The sequence below is a fragment of the Chelon labrosus genome, assembly GCF_963514085.1.
Source record: "Chelon labrosus genome assembly, chromosome: 10".
Classification (NCBI taxonomy): Eukaryota; Metazoa; Chordata; class Actinopteri; order Mugiliformes; family Mugilidae; genus Chelon; species Chelon labrosus.
In genome coordinates, this window is record NC_140360.1 from 16,294,444 (window position 1) to 16,319,335 (window position 24,892).

Here is a 24,892-nt window from a genome sequence, read left to right on the forward strand (position 1 = left end):
TGCCTTCTGGACGTGTTAATAAGATGGTTTCATTCCAGTACCATTAGAATAGGTGGCTTTAACTCTGGATAAAGAGATAATGGTACAGTGTGATTTCATTGCAGAGGTGTGAGAAAAGGTAAAGGAATTCTTTAACTTCAGTATTTGCATAGTCTTTTTCATTTCATTCGCTGGCTGTGTTACCTCCAAAAAAAGTGTCTCGGATTTAATTTATTGTTTCATCTCTGGTGTTCCACATCAACCTTCACATTAACATTTTCACAGTTCAAATGATGTCCTAAACTATAAACCCAAACTGCAACAAACTAAAACTGACCTTTAGTATTTATTCAGCAGACTGTTATGATAATTTGTCTTTGTGTCAGTCATTTGGTTTCACTTGGCTACATTTGGTTTTACAGCAGTGACTCAGAGCTGAAGCTCTTGCATACTGTATTCAGTCAGGCAGAGCGATATCAAGGTTAGAAAGTCAGTGACAGAGTAGCAGGACAGTGGATGGGCTCTCCGCCTCTCTCTCTTTCTTGGTCTGACTGCGCTTTGGCAGCCTGGTGCTGCAGTCTGCACTTTGCTAATTCCCTGTTCTGAGTTACCAGGTCTAATTTAGAACAGAGGGGCTCTGTTCATCCTGGGTCGCTGCTGCTTGGGATTCTGGAAATGAGGAGTTCAGAGGCTCACTAGCCTCATACAGACACAGAGAATATGCCTTGTTATCAGCCCACATAGATGCACATAATGATCCTTCCAACCATTAACTCCTAATGCAATAAAGTTGTAACGTTTTAGCCATGGCCCTCAGTGCCGAAACATAATGAAGTTAGCCCACAGGCTGCACAAATGTTCTCTGTGCTAACACATGTCTTCAGGATGCATCGATCAAGCTTAAAGTCATGATTACTTGACCGTACAGCTGTAGCTAACGGCAAGTAAAATGCCCCAGTTTTTTTGTTTAACTTCAGTCAGCCCCTTGGCCTTCGTTTGGTATTCATGGAAATTCTATGGAGATGAGCATCTAACTGACGAAACCAACACGCATCGCTTTCAAAAGATGCAGAAGAAAGTGGATTTGAAGCAATCTAACCCAGCCAAATGGCACACTGCTCCACTCAAGACCACATTTTGTCAGGCTTGCATATCAGACTGTGCCATGGCCATGGCGGGAATATAAAACTCACCGACAGTCAAGCTCTGTGACATCTTAAGAAGGATGCATGTGAGCTTTTGAACGTGCCTTTACAAGCATCCAGTGCATTAATAAATCAGGCAGCGAGCGATGGCCTTGTGCACTAAGTAAAAGCAATAAACCTGCCTACAACGGGTCCCGCAGGAATTGGATCTGATCTAAAATAACACCCATTTATTAAACATGATCTCCTCACATCGCTCACCTAATCTTCAGACAGCATGCAGATTTATAAAAAACACACATGTGTCGGTAGGATCGCAGCAGCAGGCCGCTGGTATACGTTCACACTGTAGGCTGGTTGAAATGCATTTGGCTGGCAGACAAACAAGTGGCCTTGATGAATCAAAGAGGAGACAATAATTTGCTACTGTGTTGTTACTCAATACGAATGGATAACATGATCTGTGCATAAAGGAATCCACTGCCAGGAAGGACATCTGCAAATATCACAGCATCGTTAAAATCAAATGCTTTTCCTTATAGCACCGAAAGGAGAGGTGATTGTATAATTCTGTCATTTGAGTCAGTGAAATAAATGTAAGTCAATTTCAGCTACGCTAGTGGTGTAGCTCTAGGGATGGCAGTGTCGACTAATCAGTCAGCCAGTCAAGACTAAAATATCTCAACAATTGCTGAATGTACTGCTGTGAAACCTGGTACATACTGAATCTCACTGACTTTGGTGATCCATTTCTTTTCTAAGGCCACCGGTGGGTTGATATTTTTTCCATTTCAACATCAGTTTGTTCGACTGTGTGAGGTTTGTTGCAGACATTCATAAAGAATGAATCCTAACGTCTTAAGGAACGCTCTGACAGCGCCAGAAACAGGTCAGCGCTTTAAACGATCCAATAACAACATCCCAATAGCAACACTGCTCTGAAGAAACACTCATGTTTCCCACAGAACGTTACATATCCCTAAATACTCAACAGTACTGCAGTAAATCTAATGACACTCTGTTTTGTAATTTGTGATTAGTGCTTAATAGCAAATGGCTTCATGTTATGTTGAGATGGTAACGTCACATGTCACCATTGTTAACATCATGTGTGCTAATGCGTGGTTAGCATGGTGACATTAGCCTGTAGCCAAAGCACAGCGGTGCCAAGATGCTACACAGGGAGTCCAAGTAAAAATGCCAAAACACAAACATTTCATTTTTTTGGCTTTTTTTTGTGATTTTATAGAACAACTCTGTTAATAGACAAAACAAGCCTACTCACTGAGAATTAGTTGAAAGGAATGCAAACACTTATAAATTCAACCTATCATAACCTTTAGTATATCTGCTATATGTTCCATAGCTATCCAGCGCTTATTTATTTTCCTGCACGCACTTCCCCTGTCCATGCTGACGAATGTAAGGACATATAAATCAAGAGGAAGTATGAATGATTCCATGAACTAATTATACTCATCATGCTGAGGCTGTGCACAGACAGGTGACTCACACATTAATCATCATGCCGTTTGTCACGTAACTGACATGCACAAAGCTGCTGCCACACTGTCTTTCTGGGATCAGTGCAGATGCCTCTCATTTGCGGCCCGTGTATACATTTTTGTATAAGTTTTTTTTTTTCCTCCAGCTGACTCCGATGGAGCCGATAAAACCTGATCCCAAATGAAGCGCCAAACATTTTCCGTTTTATGAAAACTGTTACAAATCGAATTTGATTAACTTTGCATGAATCTCGAGCTGCACTCGTCTGAGAGGATTTTTATTTTATTTTTTTCTGTATCCAATTTCAAAAATCGCTCCGCTCGCTGTGAGGGGAAACTGTTTGTCAGGTAATGAAGACACAGATAGTGTGTTAGTCATCGATGGCCACCCACAGGCTGTTAGGATCCCAGAGCTCTGCTGTGAGCAACATCGCTGACACTGCTGGTGCTTCTTGTCAATATCCTGCACACACAATAGCTTTCATTATGATTTTGTTATGAATATCAGCATCAATATTACATCGACTTAAACTAATGAAGAAGTTCCACGCAGGGATGCTTACAATTATAGCGTGTTCCGCCCGAAAGCCTTTGGATGTTATAAATGTGTTTGATTTGAGCTTTGATTTGTCCTCTATTCATCTGAACAGCTTTGAAGTCCCAGATTAACATTCTGTCAACAATGCAGTTCGACACAGCCCGAGCATGCAATTTCCCAGAAATGAACTAGTACCCAGACATTAGTTTTGATGGTGCCACATAATATTCTGTGAGTGATGACACACGAATTAACTTTACTTGTCGAGAATTCGTAATCTGTGTGCGTCAGCTGGGATTTGAAACGCTTTAGACAGGAAGGAAGTGTCATTTAAATGCTAAATAAATTAACATAAATTCCAACTCCTTTTTTTTTTTTTTTCTTCCAGAAGAGTATTGAAGGACCTCGGAGAGCCAGAGAACGAGCGCTGGCCTTCGCTTGACTACGTGACCAGCGAATGAGCCTTGTTCATGCGTCTCCCTGCGTGCCACTCCCACATCACTATGAACTGCGAGCAGGACTTTGCCGACGGGGGCTTGGGAGTGACCCTCACACTGCGACTGCTCATGCACGGAAAGGTTGTTTATGAGCGAACGCATGCCTGACTACTCACACACATTCGCAGAACTGATGAATAATGAGTTGCGAGGATTATATGTTTTTTTTGTTTTCCCCCCTGTTTTTATTTAAATAACCGTCTTTTATCTCCTTGCATTCAGGAGGTTGGCAGCATCATAGGAAAGGTGAGAATTCATATTTTTCTTCTACTTTAGAGAATACTGCATATTTAGAAGGTAAAAATAACAAGGAGGTTCATCATCAGGTTGGTGTATTAAAATGGGATGAGTTTAATCTCATGTAAATCTACGGTTTTGTTCAATTTTGCTAATCTCAAGTCCTCAATGATGGCTTTTATGTGGAGTCATAATAGCCCTTTTTTGTTAATCATTTTGCTCTCCGTCTTGATTCTGAACACCGTCATCAGAACACAAAGCCTTCTGCCAAGCGGCTGTTGTTCTGAATATTCCCATCCTAAATATAATTGCCTCAAACCAAACCTCTCAAGACCTCCCCACCACCCTCTCCTCCTCCCATAAAGCACCAGTGTAATCCATCAAACAAAAACATTAGCGCACTGACTGGAAGCCTCTCGTTGAAACCGAGCTCCAAAGACGTATTACTGTGTTTGCCCCTTGTGGGCACTTTTGGTGTCTGCTAGGAAGGGCCTGATGAGACTTTGTGGCTTCGGCAGCCCCCACTAGCAAGCCTCGCACGCCAACAAAAGACATCAGTGGAAGCGAAGAAGAAAAATAAATGAATGCAGAAAATTGGAAAGGGGCTGGAAGGAAAGATGTCACAATGGACGCGCGATGTGTGGCGCAAATCGATTGTATCTTGGAAAACAGAGGTGGAAAGAAAGAGTCTTGTACGTACTGTGCAGCTCGACGGAGAGGGGCCACTTCATCTGCAGCGCTTGGACTAATAACTTACCACTCCATACTCCGAGTCTTTTTTCACCTTCCTGTCTGTGTGCCAAACCTCTCATTTCTTTCTCATCAGTAGAAGAGCAGCACCAGAGTCTCAATAGACCCAAACTAATATGTGTTCCTAGAACATAAATTACACTGTACTCTGGGAGTAAGACGACACTGCTTTTGATACTCTTCTAAGGGAAGTGGTCGCCACTTGGTGCATGAAGGTGTGAATAGTGGTATGACAGCTTGGATGGACCAAAATAAAATGGGAGGAGGAGGAAGAGGAGAAGAAGCAATCAAAAAAAAAAAAAAAAAAAAAGCAGCAGAGGATGTGCTGCAGTGTGACACAAGTTTGGCAAAGCGTTCCTGTCCCCGGTGGGAGCTCTTCTCAGACACAGTGCATATGAAGCCACTACGGCAGGTGTACGTCTCTCTGAGATGCACAGATATACTGTATTTGTGCCTTTGCAGGGTTAGCGCAGAGGACGCCACCGCTGTACACTGCATGCTGAAACTCTAGCTGATGTTGTTTCTGCCCAGTTTCAAACAGACGTAGTTTGAAAGGGCACTTAGAGGTCGAGGACGCAGTGATGTAACTCTTTTTTTTTTCTTTTAACCAAAGCACATTTAAGTCTGTTTAATACTGTCCTTCATCTTGTCTTTTTCAGAAAGGAGAGACCGTGAAACGAATACGAGAAGAGGTACGATCTCCCTGAGTGGAGCTTTAAATCACTGCTTTTTATGATTTGTGCATTTACTCCCAATTTACTTGCATATTAGTAAATAGTAATGTATTTGTGTCACGCAAGATTACTGTGTGCATGTTTTTTGAGTGAGTCATTGTAAGTGCAGATGATGGAGATTTAAGAACAGTTTGTCCCTGGTTTATATATCAAGATCTGGAAAGACTCCATCTGTTTTATTAGGTTCATCTCAAGAGAAAACATAATTTAATCTCAGGAGGCCCTCTAATAGTGGTCAGGCTTTCTGGCAGTTGCATGTATTAATAATAAAGCTCAGTTCTTTCTGCCTGTTTGGGAGCTTTGAGCCTGAAAAGAATACAGAGCAGGCACATTGTCCGAATTGCCTTTTGGCACAAAAATCCACTTTTCAATTTAAATCCTCCTCTCTCTACATTTCACTGCACCTCCTCTCACAAAATCTCTTTTCTCTTTTCTTTTCTGCTTAAAACTTCATTTTTTTTTTTTTGCCTCTGCCTGCCCCTCAATTCGCTCTTTATAAATCTCAAGGGTGCAGCCAAACTAATGCCGCTTGGTTAACTCTTTGTATTAAAAAGTAATTAGGCTGACGAAGCGGCAGAACATTTGATTCTTTCTCTGGCTGTTTTATGTTGTACTTTATGAAGCAGAAGGATAAACAGAGGAATAGTGAGGTCAATGGACAATGCAACTTTGTAGAGCTACTGGATAAACCACTCAGCCATGGTAGCCATCTAGTCATCCATTCCTCCATCCATCCAGCCGGGCAGTTGTGGCCTTTGTTACTGTGCAGCTGTATGAGTCTCATCCTGTCAGTCCCTGGCCGAGCCTTAAAGCCACCGTGAGAGAATGACTCACTGTACTGACTGGCAAAAATGTCCCAGAGGTCAGAGCGCTGTCGTGTCTCGGCTCATGTGACTTTAACTAGAAATGCAAGGACACAAAATGGAAGTGGAGCAGGGCAGGAGATTTATCGTCTCAGGGCGATGCCGCAAGAGGAACTAAATTATCAGTCTTAGATAGTGTGCTCAGTCTCGTGTCACTTTTTCACCCACACATCTGTTGCACCGTACTATTATGTCTCTGGCCACCGTGAACCACTGTACCAGTATCAAACCAAGCCACTAACACTAAATGAACAGCTTTAGATTTTTGGGAAACATGTATATTATTTTTCTTGCCAGTATCGAGATTTGAACTTGCATCATGATTCAGCTAGTGAGTTAGCTATTAGCTTTGCTTAGCATAAAGACTGGGAACAAGGGGGAAATGGTTACCTGGCTGTATCCAGGAACGCACATTTTTACACTTCTTTACATGCATGTAATAGAGTGTGCCAGAGGATTGGTTGAAGCACGCCATAGCTTAGCTTATCACAGAAATGCAGCAATGGTTAAAGTAGCTCTGTCCACAGACAAAAAAAAATAATCTACCTTGTTTTATCCATACGAAAAGGTGGATTTTAGTACTTTTGGACAGAATTTTAATAGCCTTTTGTCTCTATGTTCAGACATTATGCTAAACTTAGCTAACCCACTGCTATTTAACCTTTAAAAAAATATCTGCCGTCTCCCAATTTGTTGAACTATGCCTTCACTGCTAACATTAACCTGACCCCATGATCTCTGTTGCCACAGAGCAGCGCACGGGTCAACATCTCAGAAGGCTCCTGTCCAGAGAGGATCATCACCATCACCGGCTCCACAGACAGCGTCTTCAGAGCTTTCACCATGATCACGTACAAACTGGAGGAGGTAAGCATAATGCACGTCATTCACCAAGTGGGATCAGCCCCTGTTGTCACTTCACAGTGAAACCAAACGGGGAGATGAACAACAATTACTGCGTGAGGGTTTCTTTGGAAATGTGGAAAGTAGTTGGGATGCAGGAAATGTCTCAATGGAACCAAAATAATTTGTTGAAAAGCGGAAAAGGTTCAAGACGCCATTTTACCACTTTGTTACAAGAAATGGTTTCCTGAACGTCATCTCTGCATCTCCACTAATGTGCTTTTATCGCTATCGATTATACTCTGAGGTGGCGGAAGGAAAAATTGTGTCTGGATTTTATAGCGCTTGATGTGCTTTCAGATAAGACTGCTCTGCAGACGAAAATTTGGGATAAGTGGATGTTCTGTAGTCGCAGAACCATTTTGACTTTTGCAAGAGCAACATGATGTATGTTGTGTTATTGTTTAGTGCAACACGGTCCATAAAAGTGCCAATTTGTACCTGGTAATGAGAAGGATTTGTCTACTGAAGAGTAACAGAAGACAGTCTCTTTGTGCTAGTAATTACCATGGTGACTGTCCATCATAGCACCAATTAATAAAGTGGAATGAGAGCCGTCTCATCACGGCAGATACTGTCAAAGAAACAGGTGCTCAGGTCGACAGCCTTCAGTAAACATACTCTGGCTGGGAGCACAGTGCAGTATTCATTAAAGATCTTTCACACTCACCTCTTTTCAACCCTGAAACTCCTGAGTTTCCATGGCAACGCGTTGGATGACCCGCTGTCTGCCACTTCCACAGTAGTTGACTTATCGTATGTGTTACTCCTTTAATTAAAAACACAGGAAAACAAGTGTTAGCCTTTGCATTTGTTTCTGTCTCAATAGTTTATGATCACCCAGTGGCACAGCCTCACTTGTTTTTGTCAGCTGGCAGTTGATCAGTTGTTTATGCACATTTCTGCACATACACTGATCTGATCAGGAAAAAAACAAGCTCCAACATCACATTACATGCATCATGCTATCGTGCACGGTATGTATTTTGTTCTCAGGTGTCAAAGCACAGCATACATGAAAGCCACATAAACTTTCTTCAGTGCTCGTCCCATCTGCAACACAATGCGCTACGGGGATTTAAGCTCAGAAACTCTTTGTGTGCGCAGCGCTTGTGTAATTTCCACCAATTCGCTTTGAACGCTCCTTTTTTTGCCGCGGCGCAGGCAGGAAAGAATCCGAACGTTCACAGCAGTCGTATTTTTAGATCAAATCAAGAAAACGTACCCCAGACCCTCGTGATTGTACAGATGAGCCGTGCGCTCCTCTTCTAATGAGACGTCAGAGAGCCTGATCTGCCTCACTAAATATAGAAACAGAGCAGAGAGGCACAAGAGACACATCAGAATATGCTTTTCATATTTAAAGATCTCAGTTATTGGAAACGTTATGCGGTTCCTTCATAAGTCCAATCCCCCTCCCCCGAGGCTGCACATCCACGCTGTCCCCTCTTAAGTCATCCTCCACTAATTTTATTGCAAACCGGCCCCAAAACCAACCAATCAACAACAAGGAGCGTGCTTTGCATTCTGTCACATATTTGTTGTGGGTTGCACTGTGATGGAGAGAGAGAGAGAGGGAGAGACAGAGCAGCGTATTTACATTTCAAAGGTTCATGGAGAGACACTGTTGATTAATTAAAAGCTCACTCTCCACCCACAGCAGAGCACACGAGTGTTTGCTACCTGCACTTTGAAAACACTCGTGAAATCGGCAAGGTTCTGCTCTGAATGCTTACATCTGTCTGAAGTTACAAAGAAAGACCGTACAGATAATATAGATACATAGCATGCCCCATTTCTGTCTGTCTTGGGCCGTCACTAGCTTCAGAAATTGTTAAAATTATATTGAAATGCAACAACCTGTCACTTATAGAGCGTGTCCATTAGTGTTTCAAGTGTTTACGGACAGTTAAAAGAAAAAGTCTGGCTTCTTGCAGAACATATCCATGTACTTTCATCACACAAATCAGATGACAAATTGAAGCTTTGCTAGAATCTGTCTTTCAAACATGTGCTAATGTTGCCATAGCTTAGCAAGGAGGTTAAAGGCAGGAGGAAAAAGCTAGATGTACCACACAAAAGATTGAACAAATGACGTGCAAATGAGTCTACTTAGTGAGATTTAAATGCGTGAGTAGGTGAATTTGTCCATTGTTTGCAGGCTTCAAGCTAAGCTAACCAGCTGTTGGCAGCTGTTAGTATTAAAGCTATTAAAGCATAAGCACGTTTCCCATGGATGTTAAGCTGTTCGTCTAAATTCAATCTTAGAAAAAGGACTGAACAAATTACACAGAATCCTGACATATGATTATTCACATGACATGGATATGACTCCTGTCCTGTAACAAACATGAAAAATCAGTTTTCATATAAAGTCCACTTGTTCGGGTCTTTTCAGATGATCTCGCAAAGAGACCAGGTCTGACAAGGTGAAGATAGGACAGTGTGAGGACAGTGTGCTCGAGTTAATGCTGCAGAGAAGAGACAGATTTCTCACTATTGGTGCTGCTATTAATGTTCCCCCAGTTCATACAGAATCCAGAAATCACATTAAAACAGATGATCAGCTCCTGTGGATGTGGGCATCGACACACTGTACAGAGGCTAACAAAGTGCAGGAGCTGGATTGATCTCTGCCTCCTATTTAAAGCGCCACCCGACACTTCCTTTATGGATCCCACTGATTTTTTTTTCTGTTGTTGGATTCATGTTGCTCCTCTAGAAATTTAGACTGGCTGCGCTGTAACAGGCTCAGCTGAACGTCGCGCTTCGCTTTTCATAGCTTTGGATTTTGAGGTAATAAGCGGCGACATGTTGACTTGGCTCATTATGATGCCGCATAATTGGGGAGATTTTAATTCAGTTTTCACTGTTTGGTTTTTAGTATTCAAAACATTCAGTTAATGAGCAAATACTTGATAAAACTGAAATTAAAAGTGCGTTTAGATTAAAATGAATTCCACTCGTGTTGCAGTTAATGCCCTCCAGTGACTCCTCTCTTCCTCTGTTTCCACATTGACCCCTGCTGTCAGATCTTTTCCTTTAGGACTCATGCCACATTTTTTTTCTCTCCCCCCCACATCTCCCTCCAGGACCTGACAGCGCTGGTGGCCAACGGCACCATCAGCTCCAAGCCACCAGTCACCCTGCGGCTGGTGATCCCTGCCAGCCAGTGTGGCTCTCTCATCGGGAAGGGAGGGGCCAAGATAAAGGAGATCAGAGAGGTGAGCGGCCAGAACACAAATCTGCTCCATCCACTCCATCTTCACAGCCAGGTCCAAGACTGAGACACGAACAGGACAAATGTACTGGTGGAGATACAAAGAGAACTAGAAGGGACTGATGCATCATTTCACAAATACATTTCGGGCAATAGAGGTTCTAATCGGTGCAATATAGAACAAGTATTTAACTGTGATAAGACTTAAAATGAGGTGATCAGTTTATCTACAGTAGCAGAATGACAAAAACAAATTGAAATATGAATCAAAATGGACATCTGCAAGCAGAATAAAGTATGCTGCTTTGAGCTAAGCGCTAACATCATCATGCTAATAAGCTCATAAGGATAACGCTGTCATGCTAAAGTTTAATGTCAACCATATTTAATTCTTACATCTATTAATGAAAATCTCAATGGTTTTGCAGGTAATGATAATCTGGTCACACACTAAAATACATTTATTCTGAAAATCTGACCTGAAGATGGAGTGGTTTATACTTCTGCAACACATCTATGCAGAGACCATGTCGTAGCTAAAATGCTAGCTGGCGGCCAGTCATGTGTGTTCAGTTTCTGTGTACCTTAGACAACTGAAACCGAATGCCTCGTTTGAGCTAATAAATGTTTAGCAACCCTCTTTTCTGTTGCAGAAATCACTGCAACAGAAAATGGGGAAGATGTATGAGTAGATGGTGCGTAGGAGGCAGAAAGGGGGGAGAATTTTCTATGCTCGTCCGGCCACTGATGAACGTGGACGAGGAAATGCATTTTACACGGTTGCTGCTGTCTGCTTCTATGTAACATCTGGTTACATTTCTGGGTGGGTGCATGCCAGGCTATGGCCTGGGGTACACACGTACGCCGTATCTTCGGCATACCTACAATGCCGATCCGACACAGAAGCATAAATCTAGCTCCAAATGATCTCTTGGACGTGGAGGCTTGGGTCAAATTTCATGGCAACATGCAATATTTATTGATACATTTCACTTCTGCAGAACTACACTGGTAGCATGACAAAAAGTAAAGCCGTTCACAAAGCAACATTTTAGATAAAAACATGCAAAGGAATAAATGAAACAGATGTAGTTTATCTGCACTTCTTTGTTACTAATATTGGACCATTAATGCAGGAAATTAGTGACGATTCAGGACAGATTTATCACTTAACACGGCAAACACCGTGACTCAGCTGTGGCAAGTTTGCAAGGGAAAATCACCTGACTACATTTAGACCCAGTTGAAACATTAGGATTAAATTTATCAGATCTGTTGCCAGAGACATCTGACTCTGCAACTTCAGCTCTTTGCCAATCTACAAATAGAATCTGTCTCATTTTAGCCTTTACCTTCACCAGTAATGGCATCCAGTAGATTTTCTGCGGTTAGACAGATTTTCTTGTCTCGTTCATATCCGTGCTGTTGTTTCATTTGTTGATTCGGTTAGGTTGGTTGCCACGGGAAACGTGTTCAGCTGCATTAGTGATACGTGTGATTCAGCCCCGGCCTTCGGAAATATGTCAGCAAGCGTATAAAAAGCTTAAAACTCAGCCTTGTTTGCTTGCAGATATGTGACATTAAAGATACATCAGCCACAATTAAGAGCATGACATCTTCTGACTGTGGATGACATTTCATTTATATCTAATCTGACACAGTTGAGCGCACCACGGTGCAGGTGGTCTCTTTCACTTTTGCTCGAAAAATATAAGGTCAGCAAAGTCAGCAGAGACGCAGTGGCAGTGTAATCACAACTTGTCTTATCTCCAGAATCAACTTAATCTTTTTTTTAAACCCCTATCATTTGCAGAGCACCGGAGCTCAGATACAGGTGGCAGGGGATTTGCTGCCCAACTCCACTGAGCGAGGGGTGACGATATCTGGGAATCAGGACTCGGTAATCCAGTGTGTCAAACTCATCTGCACAGTAATCCTGGAGGTAGGAAGCGTACCATTCCTCTCTTTAAGCCACGCACCCTCACCTAGCTGACATTTTGTTAGAGCTCTACTGCTGCAGCTATGTGAGGGAAATAATTGCTGTTGGCATGCATGGTTTTTATTTCTCCACTATGCAATTATTGTGGGTCCCACTGCAGCTGAAGTGAATGCACTTTTAGACAGCTGGGTTAGCCCTCCCACTATGACAGTTTCACACAGTACTTACCTAGATTCAGTGTGGATCCTCATTTGGGTTTAAGAGAACACCAAGAAAGAAAGCTTCCTGTTCTGTGCCGTAAGCTGCCACACATAACAGTGGCTGAAGTCAAAAGGTGCCGCTCTCAGGTCAGAGCTCAGTATTCTCAGAGAGGACACTAAGCTGCTAACAGAAAACAAACTGGCCTGCAGCAAAATCCGTCCACCTCTAGACAACAGCTCTCTTGAGAAAATCGCGGAGGGGATGAGCGAAAAACAACCCCGAGCACAGTTTCTCCCTGTGTGTTCGTGGAAGCGCACAAGTCCTTTTTGTTTTATGCATTGCAGCTGGACCTGACTGACTAATTGCTAGTTTGATCCAGTTTTCCAGGGCTTTCTTCAAAGGCTTGCGAGTTTCATTAGGATTCTGTACCAGCGGCATCTTGCTTTTGGCTCCAACATTTAAAATATGCAAAGTTATACAAGGAATTTGCTGTGACTGCTCTACATTTTAAACCCCTCCAAAAATCAGTATCACCACCACTGCAGTAACTTGATATAAGATATACAGTGTCGTGTACGCTGTGTAATCTACTTTATTTTATTTATTGGTGTATTTATTTTATCATCAAGTGTCTCCATGTCAGCGGATGCTTGATTTATCCAGAGGGCGAAGCTCTGCAGAGCCCTTGAGATATGATGCATACTAAAGCTCAGAGCTATTATCCTCAGAGCGCACTCACTAAACTGCTTCAATTATTCAGTGATTGACTAATATTATCAGAAGAAAAACAAGGCGAGGAATAATGTCATTAGCAGTTTAGTTCATCATTGTTATTGTTAGGTGAATTTAACATCATTTGCGCTCCTTTTTCAGGCTTTGACATCAGCGCTGACTTCCTTTCAGAGTAGCTGCGTGTCGCTTATTCACGTCTAAAGGATTTATTTTTTATGGTCAAGGTTTACCTTGCATCTTCTGACCTCTTGGCCTGTTTCTGACTCCTCAGTCTCCACCAAAGGGTGCCACCATCCCATATCGACCGAGCCCCTCACCAGCTGCGCTCCTCATCGCAGGGAACCAGGTGAGAAAATGAGATTTTTACTACTCACAGCACAAGTTCTCAAATCATGGGGTAAATCCCTCTTTATGGTCACAGTGGCTTTTACAGAGGGCGTATATATGGGCCTTGAATGAAACAGATGGATAGTTAAAAACACCTTGAAGCTGCCAGCATAGAGCAGGGAGATTTACTGTAACAGACCTAAATGCTGAGTCTAACATGAATGACAGATGATAATACAAGAATAAGTAATAAAAAAATATATATATATATGCTGATCTTGCTCTGGTGTTCGCTGCCAATACTGAAGAGAGAACTATGTCTGTGTGGCAGTTTCAGCAAACCTTACACGTCTCACTTGCGCAAGGGATGGGAAGTGAAAGGATATGTACCATCCATGTTCTTGATAATATTATCACAGAAGAATAATATTCAGCTAATTTTGATGATAGAGTTAATACTTTGCAGAACTGAATTGTGAAAATGCTAATGTTTTGCAGACAGAATATTGAGCTTACACCGATCAGGCATAACATTATTTCTAATATTGTGCAGGTCTCCCTTGTGCCTCCAAAACAGTTGTGACTCATCACAGAATGGACATGGGCCTTCTGAGGGTGTCCTGTGGTGTCTGGTAACAGAATGTTATTTGTGGGGGTCTTTAGGTCCTATGAGTTGAGTGGAGGGTCCTCTGTGGATCAGGCTTGTTGCAGTGCATCCCACAGATACTTGATCAGCTTGGGATCTAGTCAATTTGGAGGCCAGGTCAACACCTTGTGCTGTTTTTCATGTTTTTTTAGTTGTTCCTTAAGTGTGTCTGTGTCAGGCTGCATCCTGCTGGGGATGGCTGCTGCCATCAAGGAGTGTCATTGCTATGGGGTGGGGGTGCCTGGTCTGGTCTAGGTGGGTGGTACATGTCTAAGTGACATCCACACAATGAATACCAGGTCCAAAAGTTTTTCAGCAGAACACTGAATTGTCATAAGATGGTCAATGCTATTTATTTCATCTGTCAGTGGTTTTAATGTTGTGGCTGATCAGTGTATATCTGCTAGTTTTGCAGATTTTTCAATGTACTAAAAAGGCAAGGAATACTCACAAATTCAAATATCACAGTGACACATAAAGTCAGAGCATCACATTGTATGTGTGATTAAACATACATCCAGCATTTGTTGAGATATTTCTGGACCAACGAGGGAACAGACCAACCAGCAGACAGCCATTTTCATCCCTAGATTTATGCTGCTATATCATGGCTTGAAAGTCTGAGAACTACTGGATTAGCAGTCGGGGGGTGACCTAGATAAAAACTACAAATGTTTATTGAAGCCAATGATCGCTTCCTTCACTGAAGACTTTGCTAACCCCTGTGTTGAAACAAGACTCATGTTGAGGGTCCTCGGTGGGGGATCGGGTGTTTTTTGTGTGTGTGCGTGAGGGAGGGGTGGGGGGGGTGCTGCCCGGTGTAGGTGCCACTGTTTGAGAAGGGACAGATATCCACCCTCCCATGGAGCGAGTCACAAGATTAGCAAGGGAGCCTGGAGACCTGCCGTCTCCTCTGGCTACGGCAGCAGCCAGATATTCTGCATAGCTGTCAGCAGTTCTGACACTGTTTGTGCTGCCTCAGACTCTGGTCAATTTATGGAATGGCTTTGTGTTTGTGATATTCTTCATAATAAGCTATCAAATTAAACTCGGGGCGCGATCCTGGTCACCGGGAGATGGCTTTAACGAAGGCTGCGCAGTGATAGGGAATGTTTGTATAATTCATCAGAGGAGAAAATGAAGTGGAATGGGACAGGGTCTGTGGATGAGTCATAACCCATAAGCCTGTTAGGTGTGTTAAGGTGTCAGAAATGCAGCCTCAAGAGCACATTTTGGACTAAAATTTCTCCACAGCAAAAGAAATAGAAATAAATGTGAATTTTTAGTCATTATTGTCGCACCAGATGTACCACTGAACGTTTTCAGATGGTAATCACACATTTTCCCACGAATCATTACTCCCAATGAAACAATAATGACGAAGCCTTTTCATGTGTTGTTTTGTGTTTGTAGGTGTTTGAGGCATCAGAGTTTGCACCTCACCCTCTGTACTCAGTCACCCAGGGGGGCCTGGACCTCCAGCAGGTAACTGGACAACCACTCATGTGCAGCCTGTGATTGTTCTCATTATAAAAATATGTCTAGGAATGAGCTCGTTTCGTACTTAAATAGAAGCACAGCAGCGAGGTCTGAGTGCTGAGTGAGAGCAGGGACTGTGTGGCATGCCCAAAGTTACGCAGTCCATCATATGGCATGAGGCATTAAAAACAACAGCTGAGGGTAAAGCTGCTGCTATTGTTCTAGCCTGTCATAACAGCTATAACCCCTCCTGAAACACGATGCCGTCACACACCAGCGCCGCAGCTCTGCCGTCTCTTTTTTAGCCCTGCTCGGCTCTGCACCACAAACATTTCGGCTTTAGGAATATTCCTCCCGTGACAGCAATAGCGGAGGCCGTCATAATATCAGCATGGAAACAACAGCCTCTGACGACACAGTACACACACACACACACACACACACGACAAAAAAAAAGAAACTAACTCCGGGTAACGGAATCCGAAGAGCTCATGTTTTACATGTTATAAATGCAGGACTATTGCAGTGAATTTGTGGTGCCTGTGCGCTTCCCCGTATAAACACAGCTGTAATTCTGTCGATGAATTGCTCTTGAGGATGAGCTCTCCTCTCCAATTTATGGCCATATAGGATGGACTGGTAACAGTGGCCAGACTGCTGGCGTCAGGCAGAATTGAGTTAAGCTAAGTGCTGTCTGGTCGGGCCATAACTGTAACGAGGGAGGGCTGCACAGACAACACCCTCTCTAATTACAGCGGATAGATAGATAGATAGATAGATAGATAGATAGATAGATAGATAGATAGATAGATAGATAGATAGATGGATAGATAATTTACGATAATGTGGGCGATGAGTGAAGCTGCTGGCAGAGATGAAGATGATCATCAGAAAATGAGGTAGATGAAGCAAGACGAAGCTTAGCCCTGGTGAAATGTTAAAGGTTAAACGTTTAAGATGGATAAATCATGAGCAGTGTTCTTTTTGAGTGAGGACACCTTCATTATGGGCATTTATTCTACACTGCGTGCAGGCTGGAGCAAATAATTTAAAGGGTCATTTCACTTTAAACACTGCACGGGGAGTTTTAAGATTATTTGCCCTGGTTATAAGATGTTTGAGCTTTTAGTTGTCTGTTTTCGCCCGGATACAGTTGTGGAAAAAGGGAATTCTGTTTATGGGGCTCAAAGCATTGAAGACTGGCCTTTAACCTTAATTTTGTGTTTGGTAGATTCTTTAACAACACCTAACATTGTGTTATCAGCTTCATAATCATAGTTCTTTTTTACTGCTTATGAACAATTTGAACTCATGTTTCAGTAGAATAGTAAGTTCATGTGACTTCCTCGGGATCAAACTGCCGACATAATGTAGATTTATTTGTCTGTGAATGATGATGTGAAGCCAATCTCAACCAAATTCAACGGTTAAGGAATCCAAGAGCAGCTACAGTATTTCTATTTCGCAACATTTTGCCGGTTCCCCTGGAAAGTTTACTGCTATTTTTAACAGAAGCAACTTTGTCCTGATGAAATAGTGCTTGTAAAAAACGTCCACAGTGAGGTGTGTGGATTATCCGGAGTAACAGGAACACTGTGCCCAGACAGAGATGTCCCTGCTGAATCTTTTATAACTCATTTTTAATGCTGCGAGCGCCACAAGCAAAAACTTCCATTGACCTCCATTATGTCGGGGTGCAGGTAGAAATCTCAGGAAGGGACATTTCTAAACCTGGACAAACAAGAACAAAACTACGCTTTGGTTAATCCACAGACGTGAGTGGGAAATAGATTTTTAGCTATTTGGGCCAAAAATGGGATCGTCTGTTTTTCTCGTTATCATTCTTATTCAGAAAACCGTGCTTGTATTGACAGTGAAGCACTTCCATTAAGAGGCTGCGGATTTATTGCCCGTGTGTGATGTTTTTATTGCTGCAATTTCACTAATGTAGGATGCTCTCTTTCAGGCCTACACTTTGCAAAACCAATACGGCATTCCACACTCAGAGGTATGTGTGGAAGTACTATAATTTAACGTAAAATGAGTAGTTTATGGTATAGTGTGCGCTAAAGTTCTGCTACTTTGTTTTATAGCTGGCCAAGTTACATCAGCTGTCAATGCAACAAGGCTTGAGTCCCATAGCCCAGCCCACTTCAACGATGATGCCTGGTACGTATAGCAGTATTGTGAGTAGATATCACAGTCAACCGTTTCATTATTCCCCCCATCTTGTGGATTTTCACCTGCCTGTAGACGTGAGAAGTAAATGCTCGCTGTCATTAGCTGCCCTGATTATAAGCTTGTGTCAGTGAGGAGGGAGGAGAAGAGGCTTTATAGCGCTCTTCTATCTCCCAGTCTGAGAGAGAAACTATTATGTGAAATGATATGTTCTGCAGAGTCAGAGAACTCGGAGAACTCAGAGAAAGAGTGTTAAACATCAGCCCATTAAAATGGAAATTAACTGCTTCACTATAACTGGCAGTTTTCTGCTGAAAGGTTTTTTTTTCTGCCATGTTGACAATGGTTCGCATGGCTTCGCTAAATGAAAGAAGCGAATGAGGATTTAAAATGTCTGATATGTCAATTTCGCTCAGTTGATGCTTGTATTTTCTCTCATCAGGGATGGACTCAAACTCTCAGACGTCTCAGGAGCTGCTTATTCCCAATGACGTAAGAAAAAGTAACTCGTAACTTTTTTGTTGTTTCCATCCGAGAATAAACAGGAAGTCGGCGGCGTTCGTCTGGCATGTACACGGCACCTGAGAAGGCGACATCAGACGCTGTAGCTGTAGCTGCATCTGCATCTGCGAAGACGTCTGATGTGACTTCAAAAGAGACGGGAGGCGTGTCGGCATCTTACTAATTATCCTCATTATTCTAACCTCAGCCTAACCCAAGGTTAAAGGGATTTTGAGCTGATATGGATCCTTTCGCATTATTGTCTGGGCTGCAGTTGCGATGTCTTAGAGTGACTCCCATGAGTGTTCAGTAAATCCTCTCATGTTCCCTGACCTACTTAGAATCGGTCTGCTGTCAAAACAGCCAATAAGGAAACAGACAAAGATCCTTTCCTCCTTCACTTTCACGAAAAGTCTCTCCAATCTGCGAGCAGAAATCACAATGCATATTCAGCCTCAGATACAGTCAGGCTACATTTCCCTTCAGATGATCAGTAGGGGATTGGGTTCGGCCGCGTTGCTTACAGAATGATACCGGCTCCTGCTGTGCGTTGTGGTAATTTGCTCCTTTTTGAGATTCATTTTGAAAAATAAGTGGGATATTAAACATTTTCAATGAAGCCATTTATAATTTATCCTTTAATTTCCGTCTTGTAATCACAATCCTCCATAAGAATGAAATGTTACTTAGAAGATTAAAGGACAAGGCTGGTGTTAAAATTCATAAAAAATAAAATTTTAAAAAAGAAACAGCAGGGCACAACTGGCGACTCTACTTAGACGGTATCAAAGAGTGCTTTTGTTGGAGAATATTTTTTGGTATTTAACAGCGCAGCGGTTCAAAGTACTCCTTCAGCTGAGAGCTTCTGTGATGTAAAAGCCGCAATTGACAATGAAAATGTTTTTCACTTTGTTTTACTGTAGTGGAGAGTGAGAGAGAGAGAGAAAAAAGAAAGGACTGGATTGATTACGCCATGTTTCACTGTACTGCGTAGGATATGCCCGCATTCCTTGAACAACATTTCTAAAATGCCTCAAGGCTTTTTTTTCACCCAAGTAAACCCCCACATGGGGAGCAGCACAATGCATCAGAGAAATGGGGGAGTCCAGTGCTATATGTGACAGGGACAGCTGTAAGCTCCAGCCATTGTTCCAGAAGAGAGGACTTGCAGCCACGACTGAGCCTCCTCAGCCCTCTGTCCCCCCCCCCCCCAGGCCCGGCCACACTCCGACTACACAGCCCTGCTCTGTGCTCGCGCACTGAACGGCTCAAGGAGACTCGTGCGCACACACACAGATGCATTCAGAAAAGTGCTTACACCCAGTCAGCAGTGTACGGTATTTCTGCGGAAGAGGGAAGATTTCGCCGGAAGAAAAATGGCTGCACCTTCCTCGGTCCCATCCCTCTTCCTGTGTCCTTTCAAAGGACTGCCTCAGCAGGAACTCAACATTATATAGGCCACTTACGCTCGAGGACCCCAGGAGGGCTGGGCTTCATTACTGTTGATGGAAAGAAAATAATCACCAAAAAAAAAAAGCATATGTGAAACGTCCGCTGTGTCAGTTATTTAGCTCTAGTATGGTAGTAAGTTTGATCAGATACATTGAGGTTGTCCATGCTTTTGTCTGAGGTCATACACACCAAAGTGGGCAAGCTGTTGACAGCTGGTATCTATTGACAGCTGGTGTAAAAGCCCAGAGGAGATTTTTTGGTCTCAGTGGGGGAGAGACATTATCTTTGATTTGAGGTCTGTAGTGACCATTGTCTCCGGAGTTGCTCTTTTAGGCTGCCTGCTCTCTGTGCCCCCCCCCACCCCCACCCCACCCCCATGAATAAACTGCTGAGCCAATAATAGCCAGGCGGACCAACCAGTTCGCTGTGTGACAGATCAGACACCGTGGAACAGGCAGCTTACTTCTCAGGAAAGGAATGTGAACTGCAGGAAGGACAAGTGGAGCACAAACCCTGCGTATGTGTGTGTTGTGCATTTCTACCCATACGTCAGCCGCCGTTAAACTTCCAACACACACACTACAAGTACTTCATCACTGTCTGGCCTGTTATATATATTTGGCAGCACAACCCTGTCGCCTGAGCCCTGACACCCGGCACTTGAGCTGATACGCGGCCCCGAGCTCCGGTTCTGCTAAATGTCTATTGTTGTACTCAGGACGGGCTCCAGGTTTAGTAATGAAGGCGGAACAAAAGTGATAATGTATTTTGGAATGCAATAAAACTCGTGTCGTTGTCTAATCTGCTCTCAGAGCTTGGAGCTGCTCTCACACTAAAGCCAGTGGGACTGTATATTATGTATTTGAGTTATTTTCCCATTATGTTTTCCATTAGTGCGGAGATGCATCTAGCTGGCATGTGTTTGGGAAGTGATTTGTTTGGGAAGTCATCACCACTCTGAGGAATCAATAACCTTTTAGCCACTCAGATTAATGAGAGGCAAATGTGCCTCCTCTCGTCTCTTTTACCGGTGCGCGCACAGTAGCAATTAAGGCAGACTCGGGGAAAAAAAAAGTCCATTTGACATGCATGATGGATGACCAATCCACTGAAGACAAACAATATAATTGCAATATTTGAAGTGGTTCGCATTAAGTCAGCTCAATAGCGGTGCAGAGTTTTTTTCTTATAGTGCGGCCTTTGCCCCTTACGTCTAAATGGCTTTCATCAGCAGATCTAACAAAGAGAAAAAGCAGCATTCAGTAAAAGCATTCACTGAACACTTCTTCGTTTATACGCCTGCAGGGATATTTATTTTTTATATAAAACTGACCCATATCTCTCACCTGTGTTCTTCCGCAGCTGATTGGCTCGATCATCGGCCGCCAGGGCACCAAGATCAATGAGATCAGGCAGGTTTCAGGGGCCCAGATAAAGATCGGCAGCCAGCTGGACGGGACAAGCGACCGCCATGTCACTATCACAGGAACACCAGTCAGCATCAACTTGGCCCAGTACCTCATTACCTCCTGGTAAGGCCCAGGGACGGCGTACAGCACATCTAATGAATCGCTGCAAGTGCAGACCTGAGAGAAAGGCACTGGGTTAAAAGGGTCAGAGGTCACGCTATAAGTGATAATGAGCTATGTCCTTGTTCTGCTGCTGGTAATTGTGCTCGAAGGGAGCAAGGAAAAGCAGGTCGTATCTTGATGGCATTCAGAAATCAGCACCGAGCTCTGAGATATATTTATTTTTTGCGATTGAATTATTATTTTTTTTTCCAAATGAGAAAACCAGTTGCCAAAACATTAGGTACGTGAGTGAAAAGGAATCTATTTTTATAATAGTAACAGTCTAAACCCCTTTTCATGACTGTTGTAATGTTCAGTTCATCTTTAAACAGTGAAAACAAAGTGGCAATTCAACTGTATGATCATTTTGGAGGATGTTGTTTGTGGTGCTGTTAAAGTTGGATTGAATCTAGAGTGTTTCTGTTATTTAGCCAAGCCCACTGACTAAAATGGGCTATCAAAATAACAGAAACACGTCTCAGTACAAAGCACCACAATTCAATAGTTCTACAAAGCGCAGCCTCCAAAATGAAAACACAGTTGAATCAACAGCTCTCCCAGCTATTTTAAACAAATGCTAAAAACCACAACCTACTTGAAGATTAGGTGTTATGTTGACTGACTGGCTATTTAAATATATTTCACTAGTGAGTGTAATCTTGCACGTCTATCTAAAGTAAAATTATTCAAACTATTTCTGTACTTGGTAAGTATCTGCCCTTGCTAATAGAGATTCAAATACGGCAATATTTTTTATCTATTCCCCAAATGCTTCCAATGCCAGTCATTCCTGTTCAGATGTACCCGCTCGTAGGAGAGGCCCGTCTCCGTTTAAACACAGCTGCAGGGATCGGAGCAACAATTTACAGCCACTCACAAAGAAATTCTATTTGCGGTTTAAGAAATCGGTTTAGTTATTGTATGGTAGCCATCAAAGTGCTGCAGCGAAGAGTACACTCATAAAGTATTTGCACTTTTCTGTCTCTTCTGTGTTTTAACTTAATGTTACTTTCTTCTTTGACTGCACTTGGTGTCAGAGGAAAAACGTCGACTGCATTTATCTAACAGCAGTAGTTACTTTACAGCAGAACATGTTCTTAAAAACCCTTCTTGACATAATGTGTGATAATAATCTAACAGTATAAATATAAAAAATAAATATAAAATATAAAATATAAAAATAGAACAGTGGCAGAGCCCACTTACCTTTTGTAGTTAGTACCTTTAAGTACATTTTCATTAAATACATAAACTTAGGTATTTTAAAATGTGTTATAATACTGCAGTATTTTTTCTATCTGCTTCTACGAGTAAAGCAGTCTTTTCTGATTTGATCAAAACTCCATATGCAGAAGATTTCCCACAAACTGCACATTTCACATCTGGAAATATTCCTGAAGCATTGTCATCAATAAAATATGTGAATATTTCAGACTACACAAATACTAGACCACTTAAATAACTTGTTATAGGACTTATTTTTTACATGGGAGGGGTTGAGTTGCATAGAATAAATAATTAATTATAAAATGCATTGAATTTGAGCAGGGTTTACAGCACAAACAGAAGAGAGGACTTGCAGAGATATGTGTCTCTTTCTTGCTGAAGACCTTTGAAATATGTCATCATTTCAATAATCATGTTTATAAGTAATTCCCTTAAAACACGATAAACTCGTGAAATGTTCAAGGTATGAGCTTTTAAAGGCGGCCTTGGGTTAAACGGAAAAAAAAAAAAAGAAAAGTAGCTTCCTCATGAAGAAATGAGTAGCAGGCTACAGAGGTCTGGTAAACTCACTGTTGACTCCACGCCTCCAGATTTCTTTTCATTTTCAGATTAGTAGCCTTCAGCTGAACAGATGCTGACTCAAGTCACATCACTTCAGACATTTTATCAGACTTCACAGCACCCTCTGGAGTCACAAAGCCTTTTTTTCCCATATGGTGTAATACTCGCCAAGACCTGTAAACAGACTTTGATATGCAACATTAGCGGAGTTCTCCTTTAATAATTTTTCCAGAAACTTCCCCCAGTGTTGCGGCAACAGAATAATCCTCTAATCTTCATTCCCTGTCCTCCCCCCTCCTATCTTTGCCCTCTTAGTTTAGAGACAGCCAAATCCACGGCCCAGGCAGCCACCATGGCAACTCCAGTTGACCTCAACATGGCCTTCACCCAGCCAGCCTCCCCAGCTGCCTCCCCCTCACCCACCCTGGCCGCCATGGGCACCCTGACCCCGGCTCACATGCTGGGCGCCCCGTACGGTGCCATGCCCCTCTCCGGGCTGCTTGGGGTGAAATCCGTCCCCTTTCTGACTCTGTCCAGCCCCGCCCCCACCGTGGCTGTCACTGCAGCGCCCTCCCACACCACCCTGGCCGCCTACACCGCCAAAATCTCCTCAGCCAACTGCATCAAAAAGCCAGAGAGACAGAAGTTCGCGCCCTACTGATGCAGATGCCCCCGAGCTCCGCGATCAGATGAAGGACAGCAGCAGTGTTCTTTCACAAACGCCTGATGTAGCCATATCCGCCGGCAGAGATGCTCTTGACTTTTATTCTTTGATGCACCAACGGAGACGAGACCAATGGAGATGTGGACAGAGCTATTAAAAGTTATTATAGATAATTTGTGAGTTTCCCATGAATTGATGGACTGCTTTCATCGTCACCTCTTCACTGTTATTGATCACTAAAAAAGAAAGAAAGAAAAAAAAAAAAGGGCTGGAACCTCACCTGAGAGATACATGTTTAAGGCTTTTTACATGTGCATCTCAAGTTAGAGATCAGCCAAGTATTTATCCTTCAATAAATTTGTAAATTATACTCAGATGACAGATGCTCTACAGTATGATGCTTTTATACAATGTCTATGTTTGCCTCTTGAAGTTTTTAAGAAAATTTGTAAATGTCTGGGTTTTTTTTTGTTGTTGTTTTTTTTTAATAATCTGTGCTATGGTACTGTACTGTACTTCACTTCGTTCAGTGTTACGTCTGTTTTTTTTTTTTTTGGATTTTATTTTGAACGTGCAACTTGGTTAATCTTTATTTATTAGTATTGTTTCATTTATTAAAAGTCTTTGGTTCCTGATATGGCCAATGCCTCTCCTCAGTTTTTTCATTTGCTGCACAGGCGTTCATGTGTCAGATTCATGCAGCGGCACCGAGGCGTATATTCAGGTGGAAACAGAGTAGACAAAAAAGGTGCACTTCCAGATTGAGGTTATTTTTGTTTCCTTCCAAGCGTCTAGTTGCCGGAGCGTGTGAGTGGTGCTTTTCACATCATTGTGCCCCAAACAATAACAGCGAGCAGAATGCAGATGGCACAACCTCAGAAGAGGAAGGAGCTCTGCCTGCGTGCCCAGCAGTGCACTGACATGTATGTAGCTGTGCACGTACGAACGCAGAGCACGCTCTGTTTAAGTCCGTTAAGACAAAAGAGTGAGTCATTAAAGGGATATTTGTGATAAAGAAAGAGGCATTAACAGAGTGAGAGGCT

At 42.6% G+C, this 24,892-nt stretch overlaps 1 protein-coding gene across 1 annotated transcript; it reads left to right on the top strand.

Annotated features, from left to right (window-relative positions):
- Nucleotides 1-1,310: 1,310 nt before the first annotated feature.
- Nucleotides 1,311-23,846, top strand: LOC311494846 (poly(rC)-binding protein 4-like; the record flags this gene model as incomplete). The annotated part of the gene is made up of 13 exons (XM_084554097.1): nucleotides 1,311-3,745; nucleotides 3,887-3,910; nucleotides 5,311-5,343; nucleotides 6,999-7,115; nucleotides 10,244-10,375; nucleotides 12,185-12,313; nucleotides 13,515-13,589; nucleotides 15,630-15,701; nucleotides 17,662-17,703; nucleotides 17,789-17,864; nucleotides 18,316-18,365; nucleotides 21,189-21,358; nucleotides 23,501-23,846. Exons 1-13 carry the CDS (start codon nucleotides 3,638-3,640, stop codon nucleotides 23,844-23,846), a joined length of 1,374 nt encoding a protein of 457 aa, XP_084410223.1. The 5' UTR covers nucleotides 1,311-3,637.
- Between the last annotated feature and the right edge of the window lie 1,046 nt (nucleotides 23,847-24,892).